Source organism: Notolepis coatsorum (genome assembly GCF_963971535.1).
Source record: "Notolepis coatsorum genome assembly, chromosome: 12".
Taxonomy (NCBI): Eukaryota; Metazoa; Chordata; class Actinopteri; order Aulopiformes; family Paralepididae; genus Notolepis; species Notolepis coatsorum.
The window spans coordinates 55967530-55987128 of NC_140176.1; the positions used below are offsets into that span (position 1 = coordinate 55967530).

At 41.1% G+C, this 19599-nt stretch overlaps 1 protein-coding gene across 2 annotated transcripts in view; it reads left to right on the forward strand.

The window, feature by feature from the left end:
* Positions 1–5300: 5300 nt before the first annotated feature.
* dnajc13 (DnaJ heat shock protein family (Hsp40) member C13) overlaps positions 5301–19599 on the forward strand; it is a 105900-nt gene continuing 91601 nt past the window's right edge. For both annotated transcript variants that reach the window (XM_084326410.1, XM_084326411.1), the window contains exons 1-2: positions 5301–5435; positions 12979–13059. In XM_084326410.1, the coding sequence (XP_084182536.1) occupies positions 12992–13059 (68 nt within the window). In that variant the 5' untranslated portion in view covers positions 5301–5435; positions 12979–12991. The remainder of the gene's footprint in view (positions 5436–12978; positions 13060–19599) is intronic.

The following is a 19599-nucleotide window of genomic DNA, read 5'->3' on the forward strand; positions in this document are numbered from 1 at the left end:
TCCAACTCGACGGTATAGTGCCAAACTATGACAATTCAACTATTAATCCACACGATATCTCAATGCCTATTCTGAGGCCAAGTAGGCCTTACTGCACCACACGTGCGTCGTGGGTGAGGCTTCGCGTCTGTTACTAGGTTGGAGGGTAAAGAACTAATGGACTAAAAAAGGAAGTTCTACTTTACTTGCGCCATATATATATGCGCTGTGAACAAATAGTACCATTCGTATTTCGCCAGACGTATTCCTACGCGGAACCGGGCTTGCCACGACATGTTGGTCGGCACGATTGAACTTGAACCTAGGGGTATGGCTGCTGGCGCCAGGTTCTCGTCCAATGGTAGAATGAAACTATTATGGGCTGTTTAGTAGACTAAAGGGATATTCAGTGCATATTGTACAAGGAATATACAGGGGATATCAAACGATATACAAATACTATTAAATATATATCCATAAATAAATATATATATTCGGTTTAATCTGATCCTTCACAACAATAGGCATTGAGACATCGTGTGGATTAATAGTTGAATTGTCATAGTTTGGCACTATACCGTCGAGTGGGACGTATTTCTATTAAGTTAATAATAGTCTATTATGTATGGTGCATCGTTCAGTTAGAGTTATAAAGTGAGCAGTAACCCCCATCGTTCCTGGCGTTATCTAGAGTCTTAACCAGGCTGGGCAGACCACGTGTGGTGCTTTCATCCGAGGAGTTCTGGGCCAGGACGAGTGGACCTGCACATTGGATTACTTTACCCGGACGACGGCGAGCCCTACACGGCTTGGATTATCTACTTGCTTTGGGTGCTTTGATTATGCCATGGATAACAGCCAACACTGCTGAGTGTTGGAACTACCCCCCGAGAGGAGTCCAGGTGAGACGGCGCTCTACCCCGAGTGAGGTCGCCTCACGTCTCTTCGTTGTGGACCGGCAGCTACCGTCTACAAGAGGGCCCAGCTGTATTCATCTGCGGACCGAGGTTCTGTGGGCACCGTGTTCAGCACTCTGAATTCTCCCAAGAAATCGTTGGCCAGATGGGATATCGCCGGCGGCTCTCCTAAACCCCCCCCCCTACTGACTTACAACCAGCGGGACCCCCCCTTTAGTGTATCCAGCTATAATCATTTAAGTACCATCGCTATAGTTCCCTAAAGAACCAGGTTGTATACTTGCTCCCTGCGTAACCAGAGATTGGACATTCAATGTTGATTTGCCTACGAATACTAATTTGCCTTACAAGTGCATTCAAATCATAAATGTCATTAAGTGAACGTTGTATATACCCTTTGCTATATAAAATATTCGATTTATACATTTGTGTGGACTTCGTTTCATGGTGGGAAAGTGTTCATCATATCTATATCATGTACTGTGTGGCCAGTAGTTAAAGTACATAATCGGTAGTGGTTTAATGATACCATACTTATCAATACAGTCAGGGAATTGTACCCCTCAGTTACAATTATACTTTTTCCTAAGGGTACAAATATGACCAATGTTACCTTTACAGCCACAGAATACAGTAAATACAACTGACAACTTGTATGTGTTATCTAGTCCTTGGGTCAAGACCTCATTCTGATCAACAGATAAACTAAACATGTTTCCATTCTTATTTCTTATTGTCGGTGATGGGGCTACTACATTGGTTTAGATTTGTATTATGGTTTGGACCTTTAACGAGACGAGACTCATTATGAATTTTGAATCATTTGAGGCTTTTCACAGGCAGTTTAGAAGAATGCCCATTTCCCGCATGTTGGAAGAAACCACGGATCATGACGGATGCTACTGTATGTGCAAAAACAACAGTTGTTTTGCGTTGATGATATACAAGAAATATATCAACAAAAATAATCGTTTTGTGTCTTTTCATTACATTTTCTAGACAAGTTGGAATGGAACCATAATATCGTGTTTTTCCAATGTTTTACTTACTGCACAGAAATGAGGCATTTTCATTCAAAAGTGGTTAGCAATGGTTACAGGCAGCCATGCTGGAAGAAAGATAAATACCAATAACATTCCATGCCGGCCTTTATTGAAACAACGTCTGTTTCAGTTGATCCACTCATTGGACAGTACAGCACGGGAGCGCCATCCACTTTCTAAAGTTATTTGACTCCACATGGCCCGAATAAAAAGTTCATCAAAGTTTAGTTGGGCGGTCTCCTTGCCTCCTCTTTCTGTGAAAGCCAGCATGTGGGTCAATTTCCATTTTGTTAAGGAGGATCTGGGGGGGGGGGGGGGGGATTAAGGCCCCTGTCTCTTTAGCTCTTTTTCAGTCTATAACTTGATTAGCCTAACAGGCAGCGCATGGTAAGGCCCCTCCACCAGATGCTTCATAACGTGACCACTCTCTGTCGAGACACTCGTATCGGTCAGGCTCAGAGGCCAAGATGTTTCCCCTCTATCTTCAATCGCGGTGAGTTACTCACACTTTGTGACAGGGGGTGTGTGCCAGAAGAAAAAAAGACAGTATTCAGAAAGGTGACAGGTCGACAGGTGATCGTGCTTCATGGTTTTTCCTGCGGGAACATTTCAATTACTGCAGTGTGTGGTTGTAATTTCTTGGGCAGATTCGGATGGTTTTCATGCTCACTGACTGCCTGAGTCACTCTCTCTTTCACATACACAGTGTTGCATCTTATTTAATCTTATTTTTACTGTTATTTCTATTTAAGGATTTTTTTTTACTGAGCCGTTACTGTTCTACTCTTTTATTATTATCTTGATACTATGTGTAGTCCAGGGGGTGGGGGGTGGGGGGCATAGGGAAGTATTTTGCTGCAGTGTACATGAACTTGACACACATAATTGTATGAAATGTTCCAGGGCAGGGGGCTTTTGATGTGGTTGGCCTTAAATTGTATTTACTATCCATTAGATCATATTTATTTGACAAGAGGACCAAATCTAATTATAGTCTGTTCTGCTGTTATTCTAACTACCAATACTTAAACAAAGAGAAAAGTATTGATGGTGTGGGGCCTGGGCTGTATCAAAATGGTAATTTGATATGTTTCATGTGGACCTATCAAATTGTTCTATAATATATAACTTTTAGAATAGTATGGAGGAGCCACCAGAGTGAGATAATTTACCAGCCAGTAAACAGTGGCTAAGAGGCATACAAGGAATTGCATACAACCCATACATAGGTATACATAGATTATAATAGATAACCAACATTATAATATTACCTACAAAGAAAAGGATACATAGAAGCATGTGTGTGTGTGTGTTTGTGTGCAGTAGCAAGCATGGCAATAACAAAACCATCCACAGTGCTGTTAAAAGTCTTTAATAACTTAATAATAATAACTTTATTTATATAGCACCATTCATACAGATTGCAGCTCAACGTGCTTTACACAAACAACTAAACAAAAGGATAAAAAAACAAGAAAATAATTATAAACCCTCATAAAATAAGGATGGAAATACAGACATTAAAATTATAATAAAATGGTAATAAAACAATTAGATAACATAATAAAAATAGCTAAATAAGACAAACAGTAAGACAATAATGACAATAGAAATTACAAATAAAATAGTTAAATATAATTCAAAATAATAGAAAGAAAGAAAGAAAGAAAGAAAGATAAAATAATAAAATAAAGATAATAATTAATTTAATGTTTAATGTGTGTTCATGTGTTTTGAGCTTTTTTTTTTTTTTTTTTTTAAGTGCCAACCGAGTCTGCTGTCCTAATGACCTGCGCCCTGTGGGAAAATGTTCCAAACGTAGTAGCTCAAAGCACTCTGAGCCAATAGTTGGTGCATCTCTCTTGTACTCTTTTATTATCACAGGTCATCTACCATTGGTTGCTTGAAGTTGGAAATAGGAGAGAAGAGTAGTGTCCAGCACAGTGGCCATGTCCAGAGACGGCTCTTATCCACTTGTTGACCAACCCTACAGATGTTATTATTCATAGTATTTTCATGACGTACAATGCATTTCTTACAAACACGCAATGCCATAAACACAGCTCATTGCCCACGGTTGTCATTTAATGATAATCATCTGCTATTTGTTTGCAGTCACCTGTCGTTTGCCTATGTCTGGGAATGGATGATTGTGCGTGTAATCCAATACTGTGAATAAGTGCAATGCAATTCCGATTCTGTAGTAATTTCCTATTATCTGTAAGACGAAAGAGCAAATACAAATATATTACCAGCAGCCCTATAAGTCAGGTTTTTAGTTTTTCTAATATGGTGGAAAAACTGTGGTTTTCAAACATGTTCTATTCTGGTCTCAGTCTTCATCAGGGTTGGATTAGACTGAATAAAATGAGTGCTATAATTCTGCAATGTTGGGAAAGAGTCTCTAGAGGGAGCAAGAGCCCTGGACTTCACCTTGCAATGATGCTACCAGAGTTATAGAAATGACAACTGTAGTGAGAAATGTGCCGAATAGAAGTAAAGTGAATAGTATGGTAGAACTAGAGAGAACACTTTGAATATCCTCAAAGTTTTGTCAGAAAGCGTGAGTTACAGTACACCAATAACTCCCAAAATGTGAATTTCAACAACAACACTAATTCAGGTTGCGTGTCATGTAACAGCCTACAGTAAGCATAGAGCCATTTCATTATCTTACTTTAGAGTTTACAGTCTCAGTGATTATGGTCTTTAAAAAAAATAAAAAAATATATACATATATTGTTTCTCAGATTTAATGGCTGACCCATCATTTGTATATTATTGTACAGTAGCACAAGTCTCTGGAGCTCCCATCTCTCTAGGGGTCCCCACCCCACCAATGGGAAAAGGTAAAGGACATTAAATATTAAGTAATAATTAAATACAATAAATGAATAATAAAATAACATAAAATATAGAAATGTATCACAGTAAATGAATAACCAATAAATGTCTAATTATCTTCATTTGTCGATATTGTAAACCTAAAAGTTGGACTCCCCATGGCTCCCTAGATCCTCCCAAGATGTAAGTAAGGGACGCCTTTGAGCTCCAAGTAGGCAAGGCAAAAGTAGCCAGATGGAACTGCCCCTTAATGCACTTCATGTAGGCCTACTTAAAGTTGCTGGGGCTATTATTGCCATCCTAAAAGTATATTTCAGAAACGTGTATCCAGCCGTTGCTCTACAAACCAGAAGAAAGCACGATAACGGCTGATCCTGGATCAGATATTTCGCTGTCGTTACTTCCTGACAAACCAATCAGCTGACAGACCCATGACAGACAGACCTCGCGCCTGCGCGGTGCCACACTTTGGGTTAACTGGATGATGGCAGCGTCCTGAGTCCCGTAGTGAAGAAGACGGCGTAACTGAGCTTGAGCTTTGAGCACCTTCAGCATCGGATTGGGGGGAAACAGAGACACGCCAGCCACACTCACAGGAGGGTGGGGGGCTGAGGGACACACACACAAATTGAATTCGGTCGCGAATATACAGGTAAATACTTCTGCGATTGACACTCTCGCCTCAAGTCATTTCTCCTCCATGTTTGCGCTTACTTGATTGAATCCCGTTGGCTTTGGAGAACCTGGCTAATTTAGCTAGCTAACGTTAGCCACCAGCTAGCATAACGTCAGCTTTCCATGGCCCTTTCTGCAGTAGGCAGTAAAAAAACAAAGACAACGAAAGGGTCTCTAAAAGGCCTTTCCTGGCTCTGGTAGAATGTAGTGTCCACATCTGACTGGTCTTGTCGTTCCGTTGAGTTCGCCACAACAACAGGCCTGGTGGACAGAGGCAGAGCTGGCTAACGTTAGAGACATAGTAGCTGCACTGTTGGTACCGAGGAGCTACATGACAGCTAGCCAGCACACAGAGTCCAACAGTGGGACAACATAGTGACTGCTGGTGGAGGGATTTATTGGATGAAAGTGCAGATCCACAGAGATGGCAAGCTGTTCCAAATAGTTTGAATGTTTTTTTTTTAATCGCACATGGCTTTTTTGATATTATTTATTTATATTGTTAAAGGTGTATTCTTTTTCTATAATTTTACATCCGGAGTCATTGATTGATTGATTGATTGAAAACTTTAACAGATTGCAGAATGGGTACAATACAGTACGGCTCAATACACAATTGTTAAGGGGATGCAGACCAGAGAAAGACCTTCGTCTTGTTTACATCAGATCAGGGTCTCCCATTTTCAATGCATAGCATTGGCAAAGCTTGCTTGATACTACTTGAGAGGGAAAGCGTTCATGTGATCATTCAAATGCATTCATTGGACTGTGGCAGTAGTTTAATCCCATAGTTTATGGTTGATCTGTTTGGAATGTATTTTTTCAAGACTTAATATGATATTCTTATTAAGGCTGGGGTCATTGCTGCAAGTAGCGAGATAAATACATGCTTTCAAGAAGAGCCCGCACTGTTGGTTGACAGGAAGGGGTGACTGGTGGGATGAAGGGACCATACACCATACTCAGTATATCTATGCAACAGCTGACTAGTCGTTGATCTGTTATTGCCACAGAGGTTACACAGTGACAGGCGATGCTCTGCAAAGTCAGCAGCAGCACTCGGTCTATACTTTGTTCTACACTCACTTTTCACAGTTCATATTACCACCTGCTGGGTCCCACATGGAGCTTTATTTGAGATCCTTCCTTAGCAGTGGTTGATAAAGACACAATGAGACTTTTAAAGTCTTGCTTTTTGGAACTGCTCAGAAAAAATGTTTCACTACTAGTAGACACTGATGGCACTGACTAAAAAGTAGCATGAGACTTTTCTGTGGGAGGTCCTCATGTTGTGGCCTAGTGTTTGCCGTTATTGAGGTCCGCTGGTCTCTCCACTACAGGATCCAGTTCGTTCTCAAGCTCTGCATGCTACTATTGATCTGCATGTAGCAGCGAAATTGCAGGGAAGGGCTATCATCACATGACCAGGTCCTGGAATCTGCCTTGGTCTTTTTATACACCCATCCCAGTAACTGAATTAAACTGCACTGGTGCCCTTTGAAGAGCATGGGTCCCATGACCACTTCTAACATCTCCCTATTGTTAACTTCGTCCAACCTTCTGCTTTGGATTAGATACATTTATTATACTTTCGTGAAGAACCTAAGAATGCACCTACCTTCACACACACTCACTTGACCCCCCTGCCAAATTACAGCATCCTAGGGCGAAAACTGTGGCCTGCTAGCTAGATGGTAGATTTTTGTCCACTAACTGACCCGACCGACAGATAAAAAAATAATAAAAAAAAATAAAGTTGCTGAAAAGGCTTGCTAAGGAATGTAGGAATTCCTTCTCCAGCACAGACATAGTGCACTGGTGGATTAATGACATCAAACCTTTTTTTTGACAGCCTTTGGGACTTGGGTATCACTCACTTTGCCATGGAAACAGCTGTAATTGCCAGACAAGCATCCTCCTTGATGAACAGTGGATTTCATAATTTGGATTTGTTTTGCTGCTCCCTGCCTCATTTGCAAACCGACATTGAGAGAGGAAGGAAACCTGGAGTCAGTTATTTCCAGGATCTGTGCAGAGTGCTGACACAGGTTCCCCTTGTGACAGCAGCAGATAGAGAGCTTACTACCGCTCTATGGAGAGGGGAGGCAGCTGCCCTCTCCCTGGCTCCCACTGCTCCCTACTCTTCTTCTCCGAATGCACATTTTCACTTTTGCTCCTTTTGAACTGAGTAAAAAGACATGGCATACTCGGTGTAGTAGGTTGAATGTTCAGTTTGTATTCAAGGTGCCCCTGGTGGGTTCAAACTGTAACAGAAACGAGACAAAGAAGAGACCAGTTTACCTGGTGGCATGTGGTCTCTTTGATAAGATAAGATATTCCTTTATTGGATCCCCTTGGGGAAATTCAGGCATCATAGCAGCATGGGGGAGGTACAGGTAGTAGAAGACATACAGGTACAGGTCACAGGATTATAGTACAGTGGATAAGTAAAAATAGAATAAAAAGGCACTGTAAACTATACAATATAATTAACTCTGGACATGCGCATATGGGCAACAAGGTGCAAGATGAGGGTATGTATGCCCTCTGTTGTATTTGCCCTACAATAAATATAGTTACAATATATAATCTAAATCTAATCTATCTAATATATAATCTAAAAAAATGAAATGCTAAATATATGCAATATATAATCTAATAATCCAACAATCTAAATCGAATCTAATATATAATCTACAAAATGCTAAAAAGCTAAATGCTAAATATATGATCTGATGAAATATACAGTATTCACATAAGGTGCGGTATGCCTAAGGTAAGTATATTGTCCTTTTAGGTGGGAGTCAGCTACTAGGTTCCTAGTTGGTGGTCTACGTCAGGGCAGAGTGAAAAATAGATTTAGGGTATGGTATATCAGCAGCCCACATCATGAGTATTGCAGCAGTGCAAACTTCAAGCAAAATAGTTGATATACTATAGCTAAACTATGTGTGTAGGCGTTGGCAGGCTATATTGTACTTTAGTCATAAACTGAGAATGTGCCATGTCCTATGCGAATTCTGTGGTAGTTATTAGATCCTAGTTAATTAATCTTCCACCCCTGACGGGCTAACAGTCTTCTACTTGCTTCAAGAAGATCAATAGGCCATATTCTCTTTGCACTAGTAGTCTCCGTTGACCTGTTCAAAGGGCGCTCTGTTGTGTTGTTCTCAAGACCGTCCATGTCCTGCCTATTTCACTGAGCCGGCCGTATTTCTGTGATGCCTTGCCCATACCTGTCAACCATCCCGTTTTTCCCGGGATTGTACTTTATTTCAACCTTCCTTCCCGCCGTCATCCCGGTAAAATATTTTCCCATATTTCTCCAGTTTTTTTTTTTATTTAAAAATTGTTTACAAAATGGCTGCAATTCCTCTCCGTGACGACAGGTGGCAGCAGTGTAGATTAGAACGTTATCACAGGAAGTCAGACTGGAAGACGGTTGCGACCCGAAGAAGAAGAAGAACAGCGACCGGATAAAGGAGTGGTTTAGCGCGAAATGTATTACATTGTACAACTACCTACCTACAAAAGGCAGAGAAGAGATACCGGCAATGTGGGGTTGTTCCCAGAGAGCTCACTCTCGGCCGTGGTTTCTCAGTGTATAATGTATGGTGCTCTCCCTCAACATGCGAGTAGGGTGAGACAACACCATTCTTTAGTCCAAATAATACCCTACTTTATACTATATTATTGTCATTTGTTTAATGTAAAGTCAGTCTTACATTGGCACTGCTTTAACGTTGCATTTACCCATAATCCATTGCTGTATTAGACCCATGTGCCAGTATCAAATTCAATTACGTGCCCCCCTTCCCACGGTGTATATAGAAAGAGACAATAAACACAAAAGTAACACAGGACACAATATACAACACACAGGACTATGTACAATATAAACAGTGCCTACAATTAAATTAATGATTAATTAAATAAGAGGTAAAAGAGAACTTGGTGTAAATATTCTTTAATTTGTGTCAACGTTATAAAAATACTATTGTATTCAACAAATTAATTATGATACACCACAATGTGCCCTTTCTATCTATTCTAAATCTATGGCCTCGCGATTCCACGGCTGCGCAGTGCAGACAATATATAATATACATACGAGGGCGAGGAGACTACATTGGGAGGGGGTGGGGCCGGGGGGAAGGGGGCTGGGCGAAATATCAATTATTTTTCAAATCCCAATGTTGACAGCTATGGCCTTGCCTGGCTGAAAGTATGCCTCTCTTGCCCACTTTGCCTTTAAACAATGTGTCCGCAGAGAGCAGATGATGTCGAAGGAGAGATGATTATGTCAATTGCATAATATATGGAGGGCATGGGCACATAATCATAATGCCCTGTGGCTTTGGTCGGTTCAAGGCCTTGTAGTTGAAAAGCCATAGCTATGGAGAATCCATCAGGAAGCCTCAGTGTTGTAGTCTACATCCTCTACAGCCTGATTCACGTGGACCTTAATCCTAACCATAGCCTCTTAACACATTTCCTGCCACGCAATTTGAGCATCTTATACCATTCTCTGCCAGCACTATAAGTCTATGGAGATGTTCACCTTCTTTGCAGGGCTATAACTTTTTAAATTGTATTGCTAAATTGACATTACTATGGCCCATTCAACATCGATTATCTATCGTTCAGGATGTAGGAACGTTTTACTTTTTCATTCATACATTCATACGAAAATACCGTCTACAATATAAATATGTTTTTATTGTTTTCTGCAGTAATTCCTAGAATGTGAGATATAGGCATAAACGCATATATAGATTATCAAATGCCGTTTGTTGCCGATCCACGCTATATTAAAAATTTCAACTGTACATGATCCTAAACATTATGACTGATCATGCGCGGAAGAACGGAGGGGGGGGGGGGGTCGTTTATAATTCCGTGATCGTCGTTAAATGCTTTATGTAGTATGGGTGATAAGACATAACAAAAAATATTGTTTGTTTCCGGTTGCCGACCGACCCTGCCGATTTAGGTGCGACCCAATATATTTTATGAGTTTAAAAAAAAAAATGATATATAAAAAAATTCTGATTCTTTTTTTTTTCTTTTTTTTTTTGAATAAAGTTTCATAGAAATCTTAGTCAAACCTTTAGTATTATGGATATTAAACATGCTGGCAGAGTACATGCATCCATGTTGTTGTGAACATTTTAATTAAATAAAGAAATTCCCTATCCATAGTCGCCGTGGGAAAGAATAAAATAAAAAAATAAAATAAAATAAATTCCCTACCTACCCATGCCTTAACTGACAACCAACAGGAAACAAACAATATTTTTTTTATGCCTAATATATATTGATCAGAGCAGTTTGCATGGATAATAATAAACAAACAGGCTGAAAGTAACGTCAGCGTCCTCTTACCGTTTGACGATGAGACTGGAGGAAAAAGATCCCACTTATTTGACGGCGATCGCCTAAATCCATTTCCGGTTTGTATAATCATAATACACGGCCAAATCGTATCGATTATCGCGTTATGGCAGCGATCGCTACACACAGACATGTGTCTACAGTCCCGCAACAATATGCGAGTGGCCGGACGCATTTAGAAGACGCACCGAGATCGACTCGTCCATTTCCGGTTTGGCAACTCGCCGATCATCCACCAGGGGGCAGTATTGAAGCGTTGCAGAGTTGTGCCGGCTCACACTGCATCAGACCAGGCTCTGTGACGGAAATATGAATAACATGGCGAAAAAATGAAATATTATCTCAATAACGTCGTACGCCGTGGATTGGCAGAATTAGCATGAACTTGAAACACATTGTACAACGTTTTTGGCGCAGGATGTGTTAACAGGCGGGCAGAGAAGTGGCAATTTCTTAACTTGAACGTGAGGACTGCATACTTTTTTTGCAAAGCATAGCTTTATACTTGTATAGCACATGCATGAGCCTGGTCTCTTTTGAAAGATAACATTCTGAAGTTACTAATGAAAAAAAGGAAAATCACTTTTAGTGCTAATGAAATACAGTAACAGAGGTCTGAACTTGAGTTGAAGTTAAACTTGTGTATTCAAAATTAATTTTGTATCCACTTTTCTCCTTATTTTCTATTTTTCTCCCATCCCAATTTTGCCTCGCCAATTCTCCCTTCAATTCTCCCCTCCCCTGTCTCGAACGTTGCTAGACTATGCCTCCCACTGGTCGGCTGCAGTGAGGACCAAGCCTTGCATCACGTGTCCCCTGACCCCTCCGGTACACGAGGAGGCAGCTGTCACATCTTTTCTCCTGAACAGCGCAATCTCTCAGTGGCGAGGAGTAACGGGAGGCTCGCGCTGCCCCCGATACTTCCGGATTCTGCTGTTACAGGCGCACCAACCGACCTGTAGGAGTCGCTGTCCACAACATCCAATCCCCACCCACCGGCTTTCCCACCCCTAACACTGCATCTCCTGCGTTAGTGGCGAGAGCCTTGCCCACTGCGCCACTCAGCCGCCCGTGTATTCACATTTTTCTGTAGTGGTTGCAAGATTCCATATTCCAATATTCCAGGATAGAGGTATAAGCTGGAAAATACCGCGGCTCCATAGCCCGAACTTTTATGTAGTACAGGTCAAAATTTGATAAAAATCTGTTCAGAAATGAGTCTTTGAGAGAGATCCGGGTAAACCGTGTAAAAGAAAAAAGAAGCTCTTGAAAATCCATTTCCTCATCCACGGCCGTTCATTCTGAAGTGTTTTTCACTTCTGGTTTTCGCTTGTCAACTTTCACCTAGATCCCTTATTCGCACACCCCCACCTGGGGTATCATTGGAAAGGTACACTTATTGGCTACAACGCTGACCAATCATTTTCGCCATCAGCAGATGATTGGCAGTTCTGGAGCGTCGGGAGTCCGGGGTGGTCATCTGACGCACGGAGCGTAAACGGATGCTTGCCTGACATATCCTGAATGATGAATGATGAATGAATGAATGAATGAATGAATGAATGAATGAAAACTTTATTTAACAGATTGCAGAATGGGTACAATTGTTAAGGGGATGTAGACCTGAGAAAGACGTTTGTCTTGTTTCCATCAGGGTCCCCCCCCATCCTCATGTAACTCGAGAACCGAGGCACGGATTTGGTCGAGTGAGGTGGTGTTTATTACTTACCAATGATGATGTCGATCAGTAGAGTTCTTTCTCAGCACAATTACGCTGTTCCTCACACTAGCTGCGGCTAGTTAGTCACAAACCAATAGAAAGTCAAAAAAATCTGAACTATACCTTTAACCTCAATGGACCTCACGCCCCACATTGGCCACGTGGATGAAGCAGTATATGAAATACTAACCTCGGATCAGATTTTTTTCTTTTTTCTATGCGGTATAATTTAATTCGCATCTTCAATTCTGTGCTTGAGGTCTACACTCAAAGAACTTATTCACCTACTCTGCCAAACTCTTTGATACTTACTGAATATGAGGAAATAACATAAGTTTGTTATTTTCTTTTAGTTTGATTCATTCATGACGATAATATGACCTGCGCTGCTCCTCTTGTGTTGCAGGTCCTGTGAGAAGATGAACGTGGTCAAAGAGAACAACGACTTGGCCTGTTTCTACACCACCAAACACTCCTGGAGGGGAAAGTAAGCAGCACCCACCTGTTTGTCCTTCTCCCCTTAAAGCTGGTCTATGCGATTGTGGAGTGAGTGAGTCCCAATTTGAAAATCCACAGCTCATAAACCCGCCGTCTCCCTTCAGCCCTCCCTCTGAGTGAAGCAGCGTTATACATTAAGGGGAGACACTGCAGGTGAATAGGGTAAAAAAATTAACTAATAGATATCACAATGAAACTTCCCCAGTTGACTACTTATATTAAGACAAGACTGTTTTGTATTACAAGTTTTCTGAAATTGTATGTTTAAATATGCAAATGAGGTATTATCTACTTAAATATGCACTAATTTGCATATAATTCCAGGACAGAAATCTGAACATTGGATAAAGCCATTTTCAAAATTATAGTTTCATTTTGTTGACATATTAGAGCCAAAGGTTATTACAGAGGGGATTTTGGATATCTCTTTTTATCACTCCATAAATCAGAAAATACTCCATTCAGTCCATTTTTATGGTAAAATTACATATTTCGCCATGTTTTTAGGAATAAATGTGATATAAATCAGGGTATGAATGCGATATTAACAAACCCTTCTTTAAATACCTTCAGAACATAGATATGAATAGAACTGGAAGGTTTGGTGTATGCGAGTGCTACTGAAGTGGAGATTTCTGGCTCAGTATGAGGAAAAACTCTTAAAACTCATTTTTGGGAAAACGCCTTCAAAGTTCTGTATTGTAAAATGCCATACTTTTTTTTTTAAATAGATATTTACAAACACAATACCTAATCAAACCATTAGTAATAGACAACCTAAACACATGCCTGATAACTGAATAATAATAATAATGATGTTATTGAACTGAACATAACTACACACAGGCTACAAACAGTGTAGTACAGTGTAGTACCCCCTAATAGGCAAAACATATTTGAATAGATATCACTATGAAAATTTCCCAATTTGTTATGTACATATAAACTAAGAAAAAATATATTGCAAGTTTTCTGAAATGTATGTTTATATATGCAAATGAGGCACTTCTCCATTAAATATGTGCAAATGTATGGATGCAATAAGGCAAAATGATGTAAAATAAACAACTAAATGTGTGTTATTGACGTTTTATTGTCACTAGTTTCATAGAAGACATGTTTAGGAAGCAAAATATAACAAAATCTCAAAATCAACAAAAAAAGTATATTTGACTATTCACCTGCAGTGTCTCGCCTTAAAGGAAAATTAAAAACCAGTTGATGCCATCTCTGAAAAGCTGTGACGATGTTCACTTTGGTCTTAGCCCTGTCTTAATTAGGGATGGGAATTGATAAGATTTTATCGATACGATTCCATTATCGATTCTGCTTATCGATCCAGTTCTTTATCGATTCCCTTATCGATTCCTGCTACATTTATACTTTAAATAAATAAATTGGAAATGCAACAGAACTAAGCTGGTTAGAATAACAACAGGCAACTTGACATTTCTGATTGTCATTTATCATTTATTGTTGAGCCACCATGTCAGAAAAATACAAAAACTAAAAAATAAATGAACTACCGGTATACACTTAAATAAAATAATGTATTTGAGAACTAATTTAATCTATTGAACTGTAGTTGCATTCAACAGGTTGTTATTGCAAAAGATAATTTGTTAGCAATAACTTACCTGTATAAATAAAGGCCAGCTCAGTGTTCTCTCTCTGTCTCTCTCTGCAATGAGCATGGCTATTTAACTAGCTAGCGGCTAACGTACTTTACCATGTAAATGAATGACTAGGATGCAAAGTACTTTCAGTTTTCACTGCACACACAAAACGGTCGCAATATCGAGCCCTTTAGGTTTTCCTAGTCAAGGAATCAAATAGTCTGCTATGGCTGCATGCATGGCGCTAACGTAATTTTTTTTCTTTTTTATTTATTTTATTATCTTTCTTCCCCTCCTTTTTCCCCGATTTTTCTCCCATCCCACTCTTCCTGGTTGTTGCGTACTTTCCCCTACTGTTGGTCCGGGAGACCGGAGACTGTCACATGCTTTCCTCCGACGCATGTGCAGCCTGGGGCAGGCCAACCTGGCCGCGCAGGTTCTCACCGGGGAGAGTGTAGCGTGTGGGAGGCCACACTATCTCTCCTCAGATCCAACCCTCGCTGAGCAGGCGCCCCGACCGAACTGTAGGGGTCGCTGTCCACAACGCCCAGGACCCACCCTTCAGCTTCCCACCCCCTGATACAGCCAATTGTATCAGCGTGAGAGGACAGCCAAGCTGATAGCAACGCCGGGAGCTGGATTCGAACAGGCGAATCCTAGTGTCTCCCGGTGTTGGTGACGAACGTAATCTCCGTGCGCCACCTGCCCCCCCAACGTTATTGTTTTTAAATGCGCAACTGTCGGAAAAACATGGCATCGATAAGAGGAATTGATAGTCACGGAGGCATGCGATTCCAGGAATCGGACAATTAGGAACCGGTTCCCAATCGATTCCGATTCTCGATTCCCATCCCTAGTCTTAATCCAGCAGCTTTTCTGTTGTGGCTTTTCAAAAAGGTATTTCTTTTAGCTTCTTTCGCAGTGGAAGCTTCTGAAGGTGGAAGTGGGGCTTGAAAGTTGTCTGCCATAAGTAAAAAAGAAAAGAAAAAAATCTAATGTTAGACGGGTAGTTCCAATTAGCTACTAGCTGCAGCATTAGCTATAGTGCTAGCCTTCCACTGCCCAGACTGGCTGGCAGCATGCAGGCACCAGTGACGTAGGACATAGTTAGACAGGCAGGCCAATCATTGCATTCGGTCCGAACTAAATTATTGGTAGCGGTTATTTTAGGATCAGAGGAGAATAGAACAATGGATTTGTGTGTTTCCTTTTTGATTCTGTTATATTTCAGTGGGCTGTCGGAATGATAATAGCATTTCAACAAATATAACAAAAAGTTTTTTTGGGTACAATTGTATAGACCAGCTTTAACAACAATAGGGTTTCAGGGGGGATCAGGGTTTCCTTGCTGGTCCACGTGTCCAGTAATATTGCAATGTCCTGGACCTGGACAAATGGTCCGAAATTGTGCTGAAAATGTATCTGTATTTATCTAGCTTAAGAACAATTGAGTGGATGTTCTTAGACAGGTGAGACAGCACCCCCTAATAGGGGACAAAAATACTTGAATAGATATCACTATGAAACTTTCCCAGTTTGTTATGTACATACAAACTAAGAAAAAATATATTGCAAGTTTTCTGAATTTTATGTTTATATATGCAAATGAGGCACTTCCCCATTAAATATGTGCACATTTATGGATGCAATCAGGCAAAATGAAGTCAAATAAACAACTAAATGTGTGTTATTGACATTTTATTGTCACTAGTTTCATAGAAGACATGTTTAGGAAGCAAAATATAACAATCTCAATATCGTCGGAAAAAGGTAATTTTGGGGGTGCTGTCTTGCGAGTTCAGCACCACGGACAGCTCCACGGACAGCGCTGAGCCACAGTTCTGGGATGAAAGGAATAGAGTGAGAACCCTCTCTCTGCTGGCACACTGGAGAGGAGATCAAACAGGCTACCTTGGCTAGTTTGGCCCACTCTGGAATTATTTTCACGAGAGATTTAAATATGTCAGAATTCAACAGATTCTTCCAGTAAATTAACGAATTAATTCGGTTAACGGAAACCTTGGGGTGGGCGGTGGCATTGTCTGTGTATGTGGTCTTTCTGATGGTGTGTTAGGCAGACGTAGCCTCTGCTATTCTCTCTTTAACACGTCACACAAGTAGATGTTCAGTTTGTAACCAGGAAAAGCCTTGAAATCCCACCTCAGTGCTTGGATTGCGTCGGCTCAAGATGCCAGAACAACAGTGCCGGCGTGACTGGTATTTATGATTTATGATACGTGACCTGAACGGACCCAACTAGTGCGACGCAAGCAACATTCATTGAGCCGGACTCTAGGCCACAGGCAGGAGAGGGAATGGGTATAGTAGGAGGAGTCTCTTTGCTGTGCTTAGTTGTTATCCCAGGAGATTACCATGAGAATAAAGGAGATATTGTGTAAATATATATAATGGACGGTCTCTCACTCATATGTACCGGTATATGACAAACAATATCACTTACCCTTAGCTGCCAGAGTTGTACCCTTCCTGCTGACTTGTTGTACAGAACCTGTAAGTCCCCGACTCCCTTGGGATGAAAGAGTCAGCTAAAATGTAAATTAATGCATCATATTCAGGCCTGAAGAGACTCCTGACACCAAGATAGAGTCAAGTGTGTGTCTTCCGTGCCCTAGATTTCAGTAAGTACATGTCAATAATGTAGTCGATGATATGGGGGGGGGGGGGGGGGTAGCATAGGAAGGGACTGGGAGGCAGCGGGCTTGTGACTGGAAGGTCACCAGTTTGATTCCCTGGACTGACAGGAAAAAACTGAGCGGGGAAGTGAATGAATAGCTTTCTCCTGTACCTCAGTACCAACTGCTGAAATTTCCTTGAGCAAGGCATTTAACCCCGGCTAACTGCTCCGGTGGAGCTGCTCAGTGGCCAACAGTGTCAATGTGAGTGTGAAGCAAGGTGTTGCTGAATAAGAGTTTCCATGCTCAGTGAACCTAAATAAAGGTACAATTACACAAGATGTCTGAAAAACAGCTCAGTTGAGCTCACCTGAAACGAGGAACTTGAAATGAGCTGATGGTTAACACGGGAGACGTAGCAAGGCCCTGTGTTCGCCCTCAGGTTGCACAATGTTACAGTGTCTCCTCTTTGAACAGCAAGCCAATGGGTTCACATTACCGATACCGGTTTGCTAAATGGCTTTGTTCCATTAAGGCCCCTATTGACTGAGGTAACCTAAGCACAGTGCTAGTAGGGCATTAGCCACCATTGGGCCGTCCTCCTGCTAATGCCCCCTGAAGTGTCCGCTTGGGGATGGGTGTTGATGTGTGCATGGAGTGGACAGTGAAGGATGAGTCAAGACAGGGCTTTGAGGAATCAGGCAGTGTGATGGTGATGGTGATGGTGATGATGATGGTGTAGCCTCTTTTCTCTAGCTTCAGGGATTTTTTCCCCAATATCGATAGATTACATAATCCAATTGATCTTTTTCATATTAACCATGTGATAATGAGAAGTGTGATATCAAATGTAAACTTTCAATTGATATTATTTTTTTTTTTTTTTGATATTTTTCCCCCCTCCATTTTTCCTCCGATTTTCTCCCATCCCAATGTTAGTCGTTATGCCAATTCCCAATCCCCTTCCTGGTCGCTGCGCACTTACCCCCCACAGTCGGTCTGGGAGAGTGGAGGCTACCACGTGCTTCCTCCGACACACGTCCAGCCAATCAACCGCTTCTTTTCACCTGGCAGCGCGGATTCTCATTGAGAGGGCGTAGCGTGTGGAAGGATCACACTATCCCACTCAAGTCCTATCCGCGCTTAGCAGGCGCCCTGACCGAACTGTAGGAGTCGCTGTTTACAACGACCCGGACCCACCCCGCCAGCTTCTCCCACCCTCTAATACTGCCAATTGTATTAGTGTGAACGGCCGGTGACAACCCCGGAGCTGTGAGCTGGATTCGAACAGGCGAATCTAGCCGCTCCGGGGTTTGGTGACGAACGCAATCTCTGTCAATTGATATTCTTGAATAATGTAATATTATATATAGATGTGATTATGTGATATTTAATGTATAGATGTGATATTTAATGTGTAGATGTCATCATTTAATATATAGATGAGATTATTTAATATATAGATGTGATTATTTAATATATAGATGTGATTATTTAATTTATAGGTGATTATTTAATATATAGATGTTATTATTTAATATATAGATGTGATTATTTAATTATAGGTGTGATTATTTAATATATAGATGCTAGGGGTGCACCGATATATCGGTCGGGTATCGGTATCGGCCGATAAGTGCCTTGTTGACTGCTATCGGCCGATAAGCTCAAATGTGCCGATAGCAGTCGCCGATAACTAACCATCAATTTGTGTAGCGTCAAAAGGCAAAAAAAAAAAAAGTTCACTCGCGACCTACCTGCACAACGCCCGCCATCCCCCACACACACACACAAGCTACTGTATCAAAGTTACTATTTATGATTAACAAGGCATTCGTTTTGTGGCATTAACGTTATATAGTTAGTGTTACACGGACAATAACATCAGCATATTATTATTACCCATAGCAGCAAGGCATTACTCCGAGTCCGTTCATAGCCGGGAGGCAGAAGACTAACGTTACTGGTGAAAATGTGATTTACGTTGGAATACTCCTTTGCCAACTTTGCTGTACTTGTACTTGCAGGTCTGCAGCCATTATTGCTGGATTATGAATAGCCCCAACTTTAGCCAACGTAACGTTATGGCTAAACCTTTAACATTAGTTAACGCTAGCTTTCGGTTAGCTGTTCAATGCTAATAACACAACCAAGCGAACCCATCAGAGCTCCCCATCAACACCGCTCTGTCGGGAGGATGGCATTTAAGAAAGTATCTGCTGTTAAAATGACACAAACATTCGTTTTGTGGCATTAACGTTATATAGTTAGTTACACGTT